The sequence below is a fragment of the Carcharodon carcharias genome, chromosome 8, assembly GCF_017639515.1.
Source record: "Carcharodon carcharias isolate sCarCar2 chromosome 8, sCarCar2.pri, whole genome shotgun sequence".
Classification (NCBI taxonomy): Eukaryota; Metazoa; Chordata; class Chondrichthyes; order Lamniformes; family Lamnidae; genus Carcharodon; species Carcharodon carcharias.
The window spans coordinates 113778736-113799893 of record NC_054474.1 but is presented as its reverse complement, the minus strand read 5'-3'; the positions used below and the strand labels follow the sequence as shown (position 1 = coordinate 113799893).

Here is a 21158-nt window from a genome sequence, read left to right as displayed (position 1 = left end):
ACCTGCTGAGTTTTTCCAGCATTTTCTGTTTTTATTTCAGATTTCCAGCATCCGCAGTGTTTTGCTTTTATTTAACAATGAGGTACTGGGGTAAACTCACTTTCACCATGTCTAGCGCTCTTTCAAGCTCAGTGTTGCTGCCCTGGGCCCTTGATTGCACAGCATCCTCCAGGCTTTGCTGAGCCTCCAACCACTGGCCCAGTCTGCTGTACACCGCAGCTAAGTTGTACAGAACCTAGGGCATGATAGAACAAGGGTTAGCTTCTCCTGGGATAATGCTTGGACAATAACACGACTCAGATCCAATTCTTACTTGAAACTATGTGTGCTTTTGAAAAAAATTACTGCATTTTGTTAAACTGATGACAGAGTCTGAGTTACCCTCAGTGCAGGAAATGAGAAGTGTCACTGATGAGAGCAACTAGCCGTTATATGGTGGGCTTTCTTAGAATTACATACAGTCAAATAAAACGAAAGGAGGCCAACTGGGCCATTGTGCCTGTGCCAGCTCTTTAAAAGAGTATCCAATTAAATCCACTCCCTATTCTATCCCCATAGCTCTGAAAAATATTTTCCCTTTAAATAATTTCCAAATTCTTCTTGAAAATCACCAATGCAGCTGCTTCCAACACCCTTCCAGTGCATATTCCATGACATAACAACTTGCTATGTAAAAAAAACTCACCACATCTCCTCTCTGGTTCTTTTGTCAATTATTTGAAATGTCTGCACGCTGCTTACTGACCTGTCGCTAGAAACAGTACATTCTGGTGTATCCTAATGTCACTGTTCCTACATCCTCTTTAAAATTATACAGATTATATTTTTACTGCATCTTTTCATTCTTCTTTATCTGCCTTGTGACACTCCAGTTCAGAGTCATTGAGTTGGAGTGCGAGTTAGATATACTCCAACACGTAAGGGAGGGAGAGCAATATCTGTATAGTTTTCCCTGAATGCACTCAGACCTTAGATGAAAGCATGGATGCAGGAGGGAAAGTGTGATTGTCAGCCAGCAGGATAGAGGGAACCAAAGGAAGATAGAGAAAGCGGTTCTCTCCAGTACTTAAAATGTACCTGCTACCTGTGAGGTTAAAGATGTAAACTTCAGGAAAGATAACTATAATGCTAATTATAGCATTGTGGAGCATGAAGCACTCCAAGGGGGTAAGGGCGGGATCATTAAGGTGGATAGGAATGGTGACAAAGGAGCAGAATAGAAAGATTGTAGCCATAGAGGATTTGTTTATGAGAAGACTGGGAAGCATCCGCTGCAACCATTGTCTTCAAAAGCTATTCCTCAACCACCAACTTCAATTCTCTCTCTGGTTACCATGTGACGCTGAACCAGACCATTCACAGTCTTTGGTCCTTAGATAAGCTTCTGACTACATATCTGCACCATCACTATTTCCACCTCCACAACATTGCCCAAATTCACCCCTGCCTCAGTTCACCTGCCGCTGAAATCCTCATTCATGTCCTTGTAACCTCTGGACATGGCTGTTCCAATGCACTCCTGGCTAGTCTCTCACATTCCACCCTTCATAAATTTGAATTCATCCAAAACTCTGTTGTCCACGTCAAACTTTGTCAGATAATACTCCTGTGAAACTTGTGGTGCTATTCAACGTTAAAGATACTTTACTGGCTGACAGATTGGTGCAGAGCTACGGTTCATTTCATGGTGCAGTGGCTCCAGTTCTAGGACAAGAAGGAACTGTATCACTGGGATAAGCTCCACACGTATCAGGATGGAAACAATTCCCTCGGGGAAACGAGGAAAAGAAAAATAGCATTGTCAATGGAACTTCAAACTTGTAAGTGGGGGCGGGGTATCTGGTGAAGGTAACAGATAAAATAAATAAGAAATAAAAGTTAAAATCAGATCACTAAGGAATAATGTTAACATAATGTCAAGCAATGTATCCAGTTCTAAAATGTATCTATAAACTGACTGTTAATTCCTACTTTCTGTTTTTTATTTTGGAACATGCTTTATTCCATGTGCTCTTACCTTAATCATGATTGTGTTGAATAGCAGAGCAGATTCATGGGGTCATATTTTCTATCACACAGCACAGAGGCAGTTTAAGATTTCGCCCATAGACTAATTGATAGCAACTATCTGGAGTGAATTCTTTGCATGAACCACCTAAACTGGGGCCCTTGTAATTTACAACCTGGTTGATCAGCTAAAATTTATATGCAGCATTTCATCGATCACAACATGATTCCTCTCAGAGTCTACTGCTGAAAGGACTTTCAGCTGCAGTATTCATAACTATCACATATAAGTTATCCCTCTCCATTATCAGTCAGAAACATAATTGATTTCCAAAGTCTGGTCCCTGTCCATAAAAACATAAGAAATAGGAGCAGGAGTTGGCTATTTGGCCCCTAAAGCCTGCTCACCATTCAATAAGATCATGGCTGATCTGAATATAACCTCAACTCCACATACCCACCCACGCCCGATAATCATTCAACCCCTTGCTTATTAAGAATCTATCTAGCTGTGCCTTTAAAACATTCCTCCACCTTTTGAGGAAGAGAGTTCCAAAGACTCACAACTCTCAGAAAAAAAAATTCTCCTTGTTTCTGTTTTAAATGGGCGACCCCTTATTTTTAAACAGTGATCCCCAGTTCTCCCAGTGGCTCCTAGTTCTAGATTCTACAGCCCTCAGCATTTTATATATTTCAATCAAGTTTCCTCTTACTTGTCTAAACTCTAGCGGATACAAGGCTAGCCTGTCCAACCTTTCCTCATCAGGCAACACTCCCATCCAGGTATTGGCCAAGTCAACCTTTTCTGAACTGCTTCCAATGCATTTCCATCCTTCCTTAAATAAGGAGGCCAATACTGTACACAAAACTCCAGATGTGGTCTCACCAATGCCCTGTACAACTGAAGCATACACCCCTACTTTTGTATTCAATTCCTCTCGCAATAACTGATAACATTCTATTAACTTTCCTAGTTACTTGCTGTACCTGCATACTAACCTTCTTCAATTCATGCACTAAGCTACCCAGATCCCTCTGTAATCTCTCACCATTTATGCTTCTTTTTGATTCTTCCTGCCAAAATGGACAATTTCACATTTGCCCACATTACACTCCATTTGCCAGATCTTTACCCACTCATTTAATCCATCTATATCCTTTTGTAGTCTCCTTATGTCCTCTTCACAACCTAGTTTCCTACCTTTCTTTCATCAGCGAACCATACCTTCAGTTCCTCCGTCCAAGTCATTTATATAAATTGCAAAATGTTGAGGTACCTGCACTGATCCCTATGGCACACCACTCATTACATCTTGCCCACCAGAAAATGACCCATTTGTCCTACTCTCTGTTTCCAATTTTCTACTTAAACCAATATGTTACCCCCAACACCATGAGCTTTTATTTTCCACAATAACCTTTGATGTGGCACCTTATCAAACACATTCAGGAAATCTAAGTGCGGTACATCCACTGTTATCCACAGCACATGTGACTCCTTCACGGTTAAATATGATTTCCCTCTCACAAAACCATGTTGACTCTGCATGATTACCTTGAACTCGTTCTAAGTGCCCCACTACAACATCCTTAATAATAGCGTCTGACATTTTCCCCATGACGGATGTTAAGCCAACTGGCCTGTAGTTTCTTCCTTTCTGTCTCCCTCTCTTTTTAAATGAAGGAATTACATTCACTATTTTCCAATCTAATGGAACCTTCCCTGAATCTAGGGAATTTTGGAAAATAAAACCAGTGCATCAAATATCTCACTAGCTATTTGTTTTAAGATCCCAGGATGAAGTCCATCAGGAGCCAGGGATTTGTCAGCCCACAGCTCCAACAATTTGCTCAGTACCACTTCCCTGGTGTTTCTAATTTTCTTGAGTTACTCCCTTCCTTCCATTTTCTTATTTTCAGCTATTTCTGAGATGTTATTTGTATCCTCTATAGTGAAGACCAATGCAAAATATCTGTTCGATTCATCTGCCAGCTCCTTATTTTCCATTACTAACTCTCCAGACTCACTTTCTATAAGACCAATTCTCACTTTGTTAACTCTTTACTTTTTTAAATATCTACAGAAACTCTTACTATGTCTTTATATTTCTAGCTAGCTTTCTCTCATACTCATACTCTTCCCTTCTTATTACTCTGTAGGTCATTTTTGCTATTTTTTATATTCTGTCCAATCTTCTGACCTGCTACCCCATCTTTGTGCAGTTATATGCTTTTTCTTTAAGTTGGATACTGTCTTTAATAGTTTTTGTTAACCACGGATGTGGGCCCTCCCCTTGGAAGTTTTCTTTCTCATTGGAATATATCTATTCTGTGTATTCTGAAATATCCCCTTAAATGTTTGCCACTACATCTCTATTGACCTGTCCTTTAACCTCATTTACCAGTTCACTTTAGCAAGCTCTGCTTTCATGCCCTCATAACTGCCCTTATTTAAGTTAAAAATACTAGTCCTGAACCCACTCTTCTCTCCTTCAAACTGCATGTAAAATTCAATCATATCGTGACCGCTGCTACCTAGGGTGCCTTCACAATGAGCTCTGAAGAAGTCATACAGACAAAACTTTAACTCTGTTTCTCTCTCCACAGATGCTGTCAGATCTGCTGAAACTTTCCAGCATTTTATGTTTTAATTTTACGTCATCAATTAATCCTATCTCGTTGCACAATATCAGGTATGTAGTCTGCTCTCTGGTTGGCTCCAGAGCATGTTCTAAGAAACTATCCTGAAAACATTCTACGAACTTCTCAGCTTTGAAGAAGGGTCATACAGACTCGAAACATTGGCTTTGTTTTTCTCTCTCCACAGATGCTGTTAGACTTGCTGAGTTTTTCCAGCATTTTCTGTTTTTGTTTCAGATTTCCAGCATCTGTAGTATTTTGCTTTTATGAGAAGATGAACTTCTCATCTAGACTACCTTTGCCCATCTAATTTTTTTCAGTCTATGCATCATGATTATTGCCATACCTTTCTGGCAAGCTGCCATAATGTCTTCCTTTATACTCCATCCTACCATGTGGGTACTGTTAGGGGGCTTGTACACCACTCCCACAAGTGATTTCTTGCCTTTATCATTACTCATCTCAACCCAAACGGCTTCTACAGCCTGGTCTCCTGACCTTAGGTCATCTCTCTCTAATGTGCTAATACCATCGTTAATTAACAGAGCCACCCCTCCATGTTTTCTTGGCTTCTGTCCTTCCTAAATGTCATGTACCCTTCAATATTCAGATCCCAATCTATGTCATCCTGCAGCCAAGTCTTTGTAATGGCTATCAGATTGTACTTATTTATTTCTGTTTGAGCTGTCAATTCATCTGCTTTGTTTTGAATGCCACATGCATTCAGATACAGAGCCTTTAGCTTTATCCTTTTATTATTTTTGTAACCTCTAGGCTGATCTGCTGATTTACTGTTAGATTTGTACTTTCTATCCCTCCCTGTAATGTCATGATTTTTTTTACTCATTTCACATATTAATACCTTTCTGTCTTGCCTTGTCTCTACTCTTTGATTTAACACATCTTCCTAAATTTGATCCCTTGCCCCCACTACTTAGTTCAAAATCTTCTCTACCTCCCTAGTTATGCAGCTCGCTAGAACACTGGTCCCAGCATGGTTCAGGTGTAGACCGCCCCATGGCACAGCCCCAACTTTCCCCAGTACTGGTGCCAGTGCCCCACAAACCGAAACCCACTTCTGCCACACCAGTCTTTGAGCCAAGCATTAATTTCTCTCATCTTATTTGTCCCATGCCACTTTGCACATGGCTCAGGTAATAACCCAGAGAATATTGCCTTTAAGATTCTGCTTCTTAATTTGGTGCCTATTTCCTCAAACTGACTATGAAGAACCATTTTCCTATGTCTTAGTACCTTAATGGACCACGGCCACTGGATCCTCCCCCTCCCACTGCCAAGTTCCTCTCCAGCCCTGAGCAGCTATCCTGAACCTTGGCACCGGGCAGGCAACACAGCCATTTGGACTTGTGCACTTTGCTGTAGCGAACAGTGTCAATCCCCCTCACTGCACTGTCTCCCTGCTACCAAAACATTCCGTTTTGCTCCCCCCACTTGAATGGCTTCCTGTACCACGGTACCATGGACAGTCAGTTCATCCCCTGAAGCCTCTACTCTCATGCAAACAAGCAGAAAGAACCTCAAACCTATCGGACAATGGCAAAGGCTGAGGCTCCTGCACTCCAGGTGCCCTTGCCTGCCTCACTCACAGTCACACCCTCCTGTCCCTGAACAGTGATCAAATCAGAAGACCAGGTAACTTTCCCCCTCCCTGATGTGTCACATTGTCCACTGCTCTGCCTGTAGCTCAATGAGCTGAATCTCCTCAAGCTGCAAACACTTACAGCAGACATGTTTGCCTTGGATCACACTGGCATTCAGGAGCTCCCACATTCTACAGCCATGACACATCACCTGTCTTGCCATCCTTAATGTGTTTTAATTAACTACTTAATTATAGACTGATAGATGTCTACAGCATAGAAGGAGGCCATTCAGCCCATCGTGTCCACGCCAGTCAATAAAGATCTGACTACATTAATCCCATTTTCTGGCGCTTGGCCAATAGCATTGAAAGCTATGGCAATGCAGGTGAATATCTAAATACTTCTTAAATGTTATGAGAGTTTCTGACTCAACCACCCTTTCAGGCAGTGAGTTCTAGAATTCCACAGTCCTCTGGGTGAAAAAATTTCTCCTCAGCTCCCCTCTTAGCCTTCTACCTCTTACCTTAAATTAATGCCCCCTAGTTATTGACCCCTCTAATAATGGGAAAAGTGCCTCTGCAAATGACACAAAACTGGGTGGGAGGGGTGAGCTGTGAGGAGAATGCAGAGATGCTTCAGTGTGATTTGGACAAGCTGAGTGAGTGGGCAAATGCATGGCAGATGCAATATAATGTGGATAAATGTGAGGTTAATCATTTTGGTAGCAAAAACAGGAAGGCAGATTATTATCTGAATGGCTACTAATTGAGAGAGGGGAACGTGCATCGAGACCTGGGTGTCCTTGTACATCAGTCGCATGCAGGTGCAGCAAGCGGTAAAGAAGGCAAATGCTATGTTGGCCTTCATAGCCAGAGGATTCGAGTACAGGAACAAGGATATCTTGCTGCAATTGTACAAGGCCTTGATGAGACCACACCTGGAATATTGTGTGCAGTTTTGGTCTCCTTATCTGAGGAAGGATGTACTTGCTATAGAGGGAGTGCAGCGAAGGTTTACCTGACTGATTCCTGGGATGGCGGGACTGACATATCAGGAGAGATTGAGTCGATTAGGATTATATTCGCTGGAGTTCAGAAGAATGAGGGGGGATCTCATAGAAACCTATAAAGTTCTAACAGGACTAGACAGAGTATATGTAGGAAGGATGTTCCTGATGGTGGGGGAGTCTAGAACCAGGGGTCACAGTCTGAGGATGTGGGGTAGACCATTTAGGACTGAGATAAAGAGAAATTTCTTCACCCAGAGAGTGGTGAGCCTGTGGAATTCGTTACCACAGAAAGTAGTTGAGACCAAAACATTGTATGTTTTTAAGAAGGAGTTAGATATAACTTTTGGGGCGAAAGGGATCAAATGGTATGGGGAGAAAGCAGGAGCAGACAATTGAGTTGGATGTTCAACCATGATCATAATGAATGGCGAAGCAGGCTCGAAGGGCCAAATGGCCTACTCCTGCTCCTAGATTCTATGTTTCTATCCACCCTATCTATGCCCCTCATAACCTTATACACCTCTATCAGGTCCCCTCTCAACTTTCGTTGCTCCAAGGAAAATAACCCAGCCTATCCAATCTTTCCTCATAGCTCAGACTCTCCAGCCCAGGCAGCATCCTGGTAAATCTCCTCTGCATCCTCTCCAGTGCAATCACATCCTTCCTATAATGTGGTGACCAGAACTGCTTGCAGTACTCCAGTTGTGGCCTAACAGTGTTTTATATGGTTCCAGCATAACCTCCCTGCTCTTGTATTCTATGCCTCGGCTAATAAAGACAAGTATCCCTTTTGCCTTCTTAACTGCCTTATCTACCTGTCCTGCTACCTTCAGGGATCTGTGGATATGTACACCAAGGTCCCTCCAATCTTCAGGTCCACAGGTCACTGAAAGTGGCAACGCAGATGGATAAGGTAGTCAGGAAGGCATATGGCATGCTTGCCTTCATCAGCAGGGGTACTAAGTATAAAAGCTGGGAAGTCATGCTGCAGCTGTATAAAACCTTGGTTAGGCCACACTTGAAATATTGCATGCAATTCTAGTTGCCACATTACCAGAGGATATGGAGGTGTTGGAGAGGGTGCAGAGGAGGTTTACCAGGATGCTGCCTGGTCTGGAGGTTATTAGCTATGAGGAGAGATTGGAGAAACTCGGATTGTTCTCAATAGAGCGATGGAGATTGAGGGGCAACTTGATAGAAGTTTACAAAATTATGAGTGGCATGGACCAGAGTAGTTAGTCAGAAGCTTTTACCCAGGGTGGAAGAGTCAATTACTAGGGGACATAGATTTAAGATGAGAGGAGAAAACTATAGAGGAGATGTGCGGGGCAAGTTTTTTTTACGCAGAGGGTAGTGAGTGTCTGGAAATCGCTGCCAGAGGAGGTGGTGGAAGCAGGTACGATAGTGGTGTTTAAGAGGCAGCTGGACAAATACATGAATAAGATGGGAATAGAGGGATAAGGACCCCGGAAGTGCAAAATGTTTTAGTTTGACAGGCAATATGATCGGCGCAGGCTTGGAGGGTCAAAGGGCCTGTTCCAGTGCTGTACTTTTCTTTGATCTTTGTTCAGCACTTTCCAAGGTCCTGCCAGTCATTGTGTAATCCCTTGCCTTGTTAGCCCTCCCCAAGTGTATTACCTCACACTTTTCTGGGCTGAATTCCATTTGCCACTGCTCTGCCTATCTGACCAGTCCATTGATATCCTCCTGCAGTTTACGATTATCCTCCTCACTATTTACCACCCTACCAATTTTCATGTCATCTGCTTGATCATACCCCCTACATTTAAGTCCAAATCATTTATGTACACCACAACAGAAAGGGCCCCAGCACTGAGCCCTGCAGAACCCCACTAGAAACAGACTTCCAGTCACAGAAACATCCTTCTACCATCCAAAACAAAAACAAGATTACCTGGAAAAACTCAGCAGGTCTGGCAGCATCGGCGGAGAAGAAAAAAGTTGACGTTTCGAGTCCTCATGACCCTTCGACAGAACTTGAGTGAGTCCAAGAAAGAGTTGAAATATAAGCTGGGTTAAGGTGGGGGGGGGGGGGGGGGGGGGGGGGGTTTGAGGTGGGGGGGAAAGAGTCCCCCACACAACTTAAACCAGCTTATATTTCAACTCTTTCTTGGACTTACTCAAGTTCTGTCAAAGGGTCATGAGGACTCGAAACGTCAACTCTTTTCATCTCTCATCCCTCTACCATCACCCTCTGCTTCCTGCCTCTCAGCCAATTTTGGATCCAACGTGCCACTTTGCCTTGGATCCCATGGGCTCTTACTTTTTTGATCAGTCTGCCAAGAGGGACCTTATCAAAAGCCTTGCTGAAGTCCATGTAGACCACACCAAATGCATTATCCTCATCAACACTCCTGATTACCTCCTCAAAAAATTTGATCAAATTAGTCAAACATGACCTTCCCTTAACAAATCCATGCTGACTATCCCTGATTAATCCATGTCTCTCCGAGTTCTGTCCCTCAGAATTCTTTCTAGTAGGTTCCGCACCATTGAGGTTAGACTGACTTATTTTATTCAATTATTTTCCTCTGTTATATATTTTATTAACTTTACCACCAGTTCATACACTATTTTAAACTTTAAGAATATAATAAACCTTAACCACTTACCAGATACTTACCAAACTTATTACCCGGTAGTAAAGAACTAATTCCTATGGGGTGAAAAGGTTAGAAAGAGCAAAGAAGCACCCCCTTACCCTCTTCCTCTAACTCACCCAATTCCCAGCACTCTTGTTCAAAGTTACACTCCTGTGCTAAGTCACACTGAAAGGTCTGTATTTATATGCTCTGAAACTAGCTCAGCCCCAGGCACAGAGAAAACATTTTAAACTCGTTTCCTTAATTAACCAACATCAACTGCTCTCCAGTGGAGAGCTTTCATATCCCTGCTTAAGCTTGGATGAAATTTAGAATTTGAACAGCAAATTTCAGCCAGATGTTAAATGTTAAATATAAACAAAATTTGAATTTTAGGAGATTAAGATCCCCTCACTCACCCATCTCTTAGCACTCTTGTTCAGTCACATTCCTGTGTCTAAGTGCAGTCTCACCAATATACTGCATACTTGAAACAAAACTTCTCTACTTTTATACTCCATCCCTCTTGTAATAAAGTCGTACATTATGTTTGTCTTCCTAATTACTTGCTGTCCCTGCATGCTAACTTCTTGTGAATCTTACCAGGACACCCAGATCCCTCTGTACCGCAGCATTCTGCAGCCTCTCTCCATTTAAATAGTATTCCGCTTTTCTAAACTTACCATTATTTCTCCATGATTTTGTCTTTCATCACCTTATTGTCTTTACTATGTATTATTGTAGAAAGATTAAATCTGGTTTCCAGGTCTACAAAAAATATTTCTGCCTTTGTCCCATGCCTTTAGATCCATGGCAACTACCTATTAAATTAAGTCTCATGCCAATGGAAAACAGGAAATAGGATGAGAACATCCTCTGATACTTATTAAGAATTCACATGTCTCACTAATCTCTTTTATTAGCTGGCATGCTTTTCGTCAACCACACCTGCTGCATCTTTTAGCAGGATTTTTAACCTTTGACAAACAGGGAAAGAAAATTGTCTATTTTAAGACAATTTGTTTTTTTTTCCTCTCTGATCTTTACACCTGATGCCATGAATACTTGCCTAAAATGTCAGATTTTGTTAAGGGGATACAATGATGCCCTTATCAGGCAAACTGCCAATCCACTGACTTTCTAAAAATAATTGCCTTGTCATACTCCATGTCAAGTCTCATTTGTGTCATTTCATTGAAGATTTACTCAACGGTACAGGTATCTCACTACAGACTATCAGTTCATAAAATACTTGACTCCCGATTTTACACCTTGTAGGAAGCAACAATACCAACACCAGTGTACATTATCGCCCTTTCGTGGCTGGGAACCCATTCCTATGTGGGCATGGCCATTTTGTACTGCCTATTGTACGGGTCGAACGGGTGGTTGCATTAAAGCTCAATGTTTTCACCTAAATGCTGTTCATATTGTGATCCAGTTTATGTGCCAGTCTGAAGATAAACACAGGCCAGTGGCATGGAGGCAGCGTCGAAATGTTTTCATGCCTCATAAAGGAAATTGGTGAGTTTATGCGAAACATATACGCAGATAATGAGTTCCACTTAGTCCACAATATTACCGTACAGTAACAACAGAAACTAAGGCAGCTACACATCGGGCACCAAAGCAGGCTTGCTCAAGGAAGATTGAGACAGTCAATTCATTTGATCATTGGTGTCAGAACCTAAACTTTATTTTGACACTTGACCCTAACTTTACCTCCCTCTTCATTGACTGTTTCACCTGAGAGAAGAGAACAAAGACTGACCAAAGGTGACAGGATGTCTCCAGGACTTACCACTCAAAAAGGTAACCTTATTGGGCCTAAGAATAAGCTTTTGCTGAAAGGTGGGTATAGTCATTAAGATCTACCTCTTGAGGAGGATAAAGAGCTGTCACCCTCACTGGAGAACACAGCAGTCTTACGTTGGCTAAAACTCATTCATCCTAGCCTAACATGTCTAGTGAAAAAGAAGATGCAAGGTATTTATACTTGGAGACAATGGCAGCAGTCTCCGAGTTTGCAATGAGTAGATACTGAGTTTTCCAAAGTCCCAGAGAGGTGTTGAAGGCCCCGGGATACATTTGTGCGGAAAACTGTCCATTTAGTTCTAAGATGAATGGGAGCTGGGGTCAAGAATGGCCTCAGCATTCTACCTGGATGCAAGCTTAATGTGTTTCATGGGGAAGAGGGCAGAGGAAGTATTTTTTGAGATCAGGTTACAGATGTCCCTACAAATCAATGAATATCACAGACTGGCAGATGTTCTGTATGGTTAGCAGAGAAAAGAGGCTGCTTAGCTTTGCGAGCTACCACAACCAGATGCAGGAGGAAGACGGCCTGCAGTCAAAGAGGCGCATCCTGCAGCCTTCTATGAATTCCAGGAGATTTGTCCTTGCCATGGCCAAGAGAAGACGAATCATTGGAACAGGATTTTTTGCTGGTGGTGGGTTTAAGAAACTCTTGAGGAAAGTGCATGGAGGTGGTTACTCAAAGTTACTACTTGGAAAAACAGTGATACAGAACCCCACCGGAACCTGGGAGCAAATGTGGACTGTTTGCTGTAAGGACTGTAATTCTCTGGGGGCTGAGATGTGTGATGACTATAAAAGGGGAATATTCTTCCCTGTAAATTAAAGTATAAGTTGCCTACAAAGAGAAAATAGTGTTTAGTCAGGAGTATTTTTCATCATCTGTTACAGTAAAAATTTAAAAACATGAAATCTTGTGTCTTTCTTTTAGCTATCAACAGGAAATACAAATCTCTTTTTAAAAGTTAAAGGTCTCCCCTAACAAGAACAGACCCTGTAACCTCTTCCCTTACACACAGATGTCATGTCCATTACATAAACAAGCGTGTTGACCAGACAAACATTTCCTCAACAAGTGTGATTTTCTGCCAGATCAAGGCCGCCAACATATGGAGAGCCAATGCAGACACAATGCACAGAATGGTAAACTTCTGCATTATAACACTTCTGTAATTTGATTCTGTAAAGCTTGTAAGATAGCTACTAACCTGGACGATAATGATGCCACCTCAAAAGCCTGTTTATAGGAAGACAATAAAGAACCTGCTGATGTTTTGTTGGAAGCAGCTGCACTGTGTACAAATGCATCATTCAGACACATTTTACGAGCACAATGCTATTCAAGTGACCATTGATATGGAGCCACAGCTATGAGACTTGGTATCCCAGTCAAGAGTTTATCCCAATCTGCTCAACAGGCTAAAGGTTCAACACCTTCACATGTGGTTGGTGACTTCTCTCTGTCCAGAGATCATCACAACCTTACCTTTAAAGGGCTGGTCAATAATGTGTCAATTTGACTGTCCAAACTCCTAGTGCTAGTAGGTGACTCCACCTACTTATGTTTATGGATGTTTCCCATGCTTTCTCTAGCCCATGCAGAGTAAGATGAGCCCATATCCTTCGCACACGCTCAAGGTCAACAACAATCTGGCCAGGGGATTTCATCGCGATGAACCTACCAGATGATAGTGCAGACCTCACGACATTTGCTTTTGACCAATCTTCTCTTCCTTTAGGACCAAAGTGTAACAAGTTACCCAACACTTGGCCTCCAATACATAATTTGTCTAGTGTTGCAACAAGATTCGCATCGCGAGCCTCTCCCTTGAACCACAAGTCCTGTTTCGCATTAAACAATTTGCTCAGATTTCATCTGTCTTCATCCCTAGCAACCAAGGTTTTCAGCATTCTCAGGACGACATGACACAGCATTTTACCAAACATATCCCCATCAGCTGTTTTCAGAGTCTGCTCTTGTGGATCCTGATCACACCCTGCCTCAGCACACACATTCTCAGTTCCACACGCTCCTTCAAAAGTTTGATCCAACATTCCCCAGTTACAATGGCAAGGCTGGACCCTTCAAAGCTAATGTCAATATGGGATTCATACAAACTCCAAAATGAAAGGGTCGCCTCCCCCAGTAGGCCAAAAACAAACTTGTTGAGTTGCAACAATGATTTGGTGACCTTGAAGGCCGTGGAGTCTTTGCTCAATCTGAAGATGTGGGGATTACTGTGGACTACCATCATTTCCGAATGGCAATTTTAACTTGTCATATCATTTGCCGATGTTGGGCACTACAGTAAGTCACAGCCTTCACTCAACCTTATGCAAGATTACCCATGAAAACACATTTTGCAACAAATCTGAACAACGCCTTTTATCAGGTTAGCACAATTCTCCTTGAAGTACTGTGAAATGGTCACACCCAACAAAGGTACTCACATGTACACTTGATCTCCCGTGGGCATGACTGAATCTGAAATTGCCCTTCAGGAATTGACATGCTGTGTCCTCAGTGGTCTTCTAGTTGAGGGCATACCCCATCAAGCTTATAGACAACATCTACTGTGGTGGTAACAGTCCTGAAGAACTTCTTCACAACTGGAAATGTGTTCTATATGCTGTGTCACACTGTGATCTCCACCTATCTGCCCCTAAGACTTCATCTGCCCTAACACAACAGCTATGGGATGGATTTGATCCCAGCACACCTTGCAAGCTAGCCTGCACCACTTGGCCATTCTCTCTATCTGCTTTCCACTGAATGTGGTTTTTGGCACGGGATCTTTCATTGGTGCCTACAAGATGCTTCATAAAGTGTGCCTCATTCACAATCCCCTTGGATGTTGTTACTGCCAGATGTCAGTCCAATGAAAGGTTTGAGTGGGCATATAATCCTCACAAAAACTTCCAGATGGTGCAATCTGCTCTTTCATCTGCTAAAACCGTTCCCCTTTCCCGGCCAGACAATCAACTCTGGATTGTCACAGATGGTGTTGGCTTCTTCAGTACCTAACTGCATGGTTGTCAAATTACTTGGTTGCCATATGAGATTGAAGGTCTGTCCACCACAGCTTCTATCAAACACTTCTGCCCATATATTGTGCAATCCAAGCACCATCCTTGTGTCCTCACAGACAGTAAACCTTGTGTGCTAGCTTTGGTCAAACAGTGCAGGGGAGAATTTTCTGCCAGGCTATGTGTCACGACATACCTTTCCAGGGTCAGTCATACCATGCCTCTGTCAGACACCTAGCTGAATCTGTGAATATCCCATCAGATTTTGCAAGCCACAACGTACCTAACTGTGAGGACCCCACATGCTCAGATCACTGTTTATACAATGATAACATTGTGTCAGGCTCAACAAGGCTTCCATTCACCTGTTGCTTGCAATTTCAACACACCATCTCGCTCTCATGTCCACATGTCCGTCCTTGGCCTGCTGCAATGTTCCAGTGAAGCTCAACGCAAACTGGAGGAACAGCACCTCATCTTCTAGGCACTTTACAGCCTTCCGAACTTAATATTGAGTTCAGCAACTTTAGATCATGAACTCTCTCCTCCATCCCCACCCCCTTTCTGATCCCCCTTTTTCCAATAATTTATAATTTTATATACATATTTTTTTTTTCTTTTCCCACCTATTTCCATTATTTTTAAATGTGTTTCCATCCCAAGGTCCAACAACTCATCGAGGACCCTCCACCCCTGCCCGTCCCTCTGTCCCCATCCCGTCTTCCAATCCCAGCCCCGGCCGTGTATTCACCATATCCCCTGAACTTCCCTTCTCTGATGCTGAACGTTCAGTGCTCAGCAAGGGACTTAGTTTCATACCCTTACGCCCTCACCTCAATGAATTTCGGGCTCGACATGATGCTGAACTTTTCTTCCGCTGCCTTCGTCTCCGTGCTCACTTCTTTGGGCAGGAGTCCTCTCCCCGTTCAACGGATCCTTTTACCCACCTTCAATATTCTCCCTCCACCTGGACCCCTCCCTCTGGATTCTTACCTGTTCTTGATCTTTTCATTGAGAACTGTCGGCATGACATCAGTTGTCTCAATTTCTCTGCTTCTCTCACCCGCTCTAACCTGTCTCTTTCTGAACTTGTTGCACTCCATTCTCTCAGGTCCAACCCTGACATTGTCATCAAACCTGCTGGCAAGGGTGGTGCTGTTGTTGTCTGGCACACTGACTTCTACCTCACAGAGGCTGAGCGTCAACTCACAGACACTTCCTCCTACCTCCCCGTGGACCATGACCCCACCACTGAACATCAAGCCATTGTTCCTAAGACTGTCACTGACCTCATTTCCTCTGGAGATCTTCCCTCCACAGCTTCCAACCTCATAGTCTCCCAACCTAGGACAGCCCGCTTCTACCTCCTATCCAAAATCCACAAACAGGGCTGTCCCAGAAGACCAATCGTGTCAGCCTGTTCCTGCCCCATGGAACTCATTTCTTGCTATTTTGACTCCATTCTCTCTCCCCTTGTCCAGTCTCTTCCCACCTAAATCCGTGATTCTTCTGACACCCTACATCATATCAACAATTTCCAATTTCCTGGCCCCAACCGCCTCCTCTTCACCATGGACGTCCAATCCCTCTACACCTCCATCCCCCACTGGGATGGTCTGAGGTCTCTCCGCTTCTTCCTGGACCAGAGCCCGAACAATCCTCATCCACCACTACTCTCCTCCATCTGGCTGAACTTGTTCTCACACTGAACAATTTCTCCTTAAACGCGTCTCACTTCCTCCAAATAAAAGGTGTGGCTATAGGTACCCGCATGGGCCCCAGTTATGCCTGTCTCTTTGTGGGGTATGTGGAACATTCCTTGTTCCAGTCCTACTCAGGCCCCCTCCCACAACTCTTTCTCCGGTGCTGCTTCATGCTCTGGTCTGGACCTGGAAAAATGTATTAATTTTGCTTCAAATTTCCACCCCTCCATCATTTTCACATGGTCCATCTCTGACACTACCCTTCCCTTTCCTTCCTTGACTTCTCTGTCTCAATTTCTGGTGATAGACTGTCCACCAATATCCATTACAAGCCTACCGACTCCCACTGCTACATCGACTACAGCTCCTCACATCCTGCTTCCTGTAAAGACTCCATCCCATTCTCTTAGTTCCTTCATCTCTGTCGCATCTGTTCTGATGATGCCACTTTCAAAAACAGTTCCTCTGACATGTCTTCCTCCTTCCATAACTGAGGTTTGCCACCTATGGTGGTTGACAGGGCCCTCAACCGTGTTCAGCCCATCTCCCGTGCATCTGCCCTCACACCTTCCTCTCCCCCCCAGAAACATGGTAGGGTCCCCCTTGTCCTCACTTTTCACCCCACTAGCCTCCACATTCAAAGGATCATCCTCTGCCATTTCCGCTACTCCAGGCTGATGCCACCACCAAACACATCTTCCCTTCACCCCCCCGGCAGTATTCTGCAGGGATTGTTCCACTTCTCCATCACCCTCTACACCTCAACCCCCTCCCACGCCACCTTCCCATGCAACCGCAGAAGGTGCAACACCTGCACCTTTACTTCCCTCCTCCTCACCGTCCAAGGGCCCAAACACTCCTTTCAAGTGAAGCAGCACTTCACTTGCACTTCTCTCAATTTAGTCTACTGCATTCACTGCTCCCAACGTGGTCTCCTCTACATTGGAGAGACCAAATGCAGACTGGGTGACCGGTTTGTGGAACACCCTCGGTCTGTCCGCAAGCATGACCCAGACCTCCCTGTCGCTTGCCATTTCAACACACCCAATCCTGCTCTCATGTCCAGTGAAGCTCAACGCAAACCGGAGGAACAGCACCTCATCTTCTGATTAGGCACTTTACAGCCATCAGGACTTAATATTGAGTTCAGCAACTTTAGATCATGAACTCTCTCCTCCATCCCCACCCTCTTTCCAATTCCCCCTTTTCCAATAATTTATAATTTTTTATATTTTTTTTATATATATATTTTTCCTTTCCCACCTATATCCATTATTTTTAAATGTATTTCCATCCATTGTTTTATCTCTACCTTTCAACCTTTTTTGATCCCTTGCCCCCACCCCACCCCACTCCCACTAGGGCTATCTGTCACTTGCTCATCCTGCTTTCTACCCTTAATGTCATCATTAGCACATTCCACAGCTAATATCACCACCGTCTACACTCCTTTGTCCTTTTGTCTATGACATCTTTGGTAATCTCTTCTTTGCCTCCACCTATCACTGGCCCTCTATCCAGCTCTATCTGTCCTACCCCCCTTTAACCAGCATGACCCAGACCTCCCTGTCGCTTGCCATTTCAACACCTCATTTCTATATTTCTTAGTTCTGATGAAGAGTCATACGGACTTGAAACGTTAACTGTAGATGCTGTCAGACCTGCTGAGTTTTTCCAGGTATTTTTGTTTTTGTTCCTTGCACCAGCATGGCTAGCCATCCAGTCTGAATATCACCCTCCTTCATCACACACATGTCCACCTGATACAAGGCACCCTTGAATGAAATCTATCAACATTCACTACCTCTGAGTTACTACCATTGCACGGGATGGTTTACTTGTCATTTGGCACAATGAGCTTTTGGCCCCCTCCAGAGAATGCATTATCATTCTTTGTAATCTTCTGAAAGGCCTTATCACTGCTCTCCACCTATGTCTTGGCTACCCATCATGTTATCAACTCAAATTGGTCACCCACTGATATTTGTGTGTGCTTGACATGGATGCCTCCATTGAATGGAACACAGCTAGCTGCCATACCTGCACTGCTCTACAGATCATCTTGCACAGCGTCATCCTCCAGTCTTCAAGTGACCCTCCAGAGGTGGTTGGCACCTCATTTGCTGCTGATGTTATCAAGCATGAGCAACAACTCATTTTAATTATATGAGTGTTTTCCTTCTTACACAGCTGCTTGCATCATTGCCAATGAATGCCATGACATCTTAAGGGATGATCTCTTGTTGGGTTTCATCCACTGGATAGCCCCAAGCCTGTTCCTGCCTATGGGTTGTCCACCCATTTCGGGGACAAGCTGCTTTAGGAACATACATTGCTATTGAGCACTGTAGCTCGAAGAGCCCCAACAAGAAACTGGTAGCAGAGAAGGCATTATTGGAACTAGAGGATGAGCTTCTATGCCATGAACCACATGGCGGCCTGATCACACCTTTTCCCCTGATATCAAACCGCATGGCTCAACCTGCCTTCATTCTCAAGGCCTCTGTGTGAGAGAATTACAAACACAGAGAAATCAGTTCACCAATGTGCAGATTTCCCTGTCCGACGACTGGGTTACTGAGATTCAACATCGGCTCCACCAGGTCAATCTATGTATAGTCAGAAATCCAAGCTTCCCCAAGGGGTACTGCTACCACTCACTTCAGTTGATTTCGGAGATCGAAATCCACCTTCATGGTGATCACAAGTCACAAGCTCACCAATGCTACTTGGCTACCTCTGTTGATGATGGCTGCTGCAACATGCGCAAGTTCATCAGTTCCCAGCTATATAGCAGAACTTATTGAATCAAGAGATTCTAATGGTACAAGCTCCCTCCCTTCTGAACTGGTCCTGCAACCTGCTCCGTTTCTGACTATGGCATCACCAGCCATGGTGGACACTCCTCTTCCATCCATCTTGTTAATGTAAATCCTAATATACTGGCTGACCTGTCTTCACCTTCTACAGCTCGTGCTATGCACAGCGGAATCAACTAGGCAAGCTCCACAGCCTATGATGCATCTCTCAGTCCTTTCAATCTCTGACGCAGGACAGATCCCTAAATTGCCACGATTTGGAGAAGCCAAACACCTGATCCAGAGCCACGGTCTTTACCACCTAGTCCTGTGTTGCACTCCCCAGCACATGCCCCTGATTTCCTTCGATCATCTGATCCAGTCTTGTAACCCCTTACCCAGACCTCTGATCCTACAGCACTGGCTTCAAGCACATCTATCCAGCCTCTACATATACTACTAGCCTTGTTTCCTCAGTGCCTGCCTTGAGATACTAAACTCGCCAGAGTCACCTCCCAAAGGGGGAGTACAAGATTTTATACTTCAGAGTTAATGCTAATATTTGGGGGCAGAATAAACCCCAGTGGCTGGAGTCCATTAACAGTTCACCCCTGTTGATGAACCCAGATTGCCCTCTTTATGATTTTATTTCTATCCAGGTACTCCATGATTTTATCTTTAATAAGGGTTTTCACAGTGAATGTCAAACTCACTGACCTGTAGTTTCCTAGTCACTACATTTCTTAAAGATAGGAGCAAAGGCGGCGAAGGTTAAGGGTGGATTTAATAGCTGTATTCAAAATCGTGAAGTGTTTTGGGCGAGTAAATAAGCAGTAATTATTTCTAGTGACAGAAGGTTCGATAAACACAGATTTAATGTAATTGGCAAAAGGACAAGAAATGAGGTAAAGAGAATTGGTTGTGTGTTTTTGAAAATGCTGTTGCAGCTTTTCATCTTGCACCCATCAGGACAGATGCAACAATGCCAAACTTCAAAGGGTGCAACAATTTATGCTGCATGAGAAAAACATGCTGATTGGTTGACAAGTTAGCTCTGATTAGTTGAAAAGTTGCCATGGAGAATGCACCAAGAAATTATTGTGCCCCGTGCTTTTGTTTAATTCAAGAGTCACAATGCCTGGACATGTTCCTTTTGCCTGCAGAGGACAGGTCCCTGCACATGACTATATGGAGCTTCTAGCAAGAGTAAGTGTGTCACTTTGCAAGCCTGAATCTTAATTCAGGTGTTGGTGTAATTTTTAGCAACCTCTGGATTGTACAGCAAATACTGTGCAATCGCAGAATCACATGTAATGCTAGACACTATGTTCCAAGTTTAGCAAGCATGGGCTGGTTGAGTACTCTGCCTAGAAGATTGCATGGGTGGAACCCTGTTTAGACGGAAGCTGCTGCTTGCGGAGAATAGGCTAAATCCTAAGGAAAGGGACTGGAATTCTGCCCCCAGGAAGCTCCAAGCTTGGAAGCTCTGATAAATCTGCGACCATAAAAGCAGAGTGGACTACCTAGGTACTCCTTGAGATGATCTGTGTGGTCTGCTATTGCATATGTAATTTATAGTTTGTACCAACCATGCTTTGTATTATGAGGAAAGGTTGAGCAGATTAGGCCTGTACTCATTGGAGTTTAGAAGAATGAGAGGTGACCTTATTGAAGTATATGTGATTCTGAGGTGACAGGGTGAATGAGAAACATGCCTTTGATGGAATGACACCTAATCTCCTACCCCTCACATCCATATGTGAATGATATGTTTGCTATATTTAAATCCATAGCTGCACATAATAATTTCCTTATGTCTTAAGGGGCTCTATTCTACGCTCAAATTCACCTTTGAAATGAAGCACTCAAGTGAACTCCCCTTCCTTGACGTACTAGTTGCAAAATCTGCCTGGGGATTCTCTTCCCTGGTTTACTGCAAACCTACCTTCACT

General features: G+C 43.6%; 1 protein-coding gene across 1 annotated transcript in view; it reads right to left on the bottom strand.

Moving 5' to 3' along the window:
* Nucleotides 1-21158, bottom strand: part of LOC121281482 (neutrophil cytosol factor 2-like) — a 112759-nt gene that overhangs the window by 46422 nt on the left and 45179 nt on the right. The window contains exon 4 of the mRNA XM_041194427.1: nucleotides 101-235. Coding sequence (XP_041050361.1) covers nucleotides 101-235 — 135 coding nt within the window. The remainder of the gene's footprint in view (nucleotides 1-100; nucleotides 236-21158) is intronic.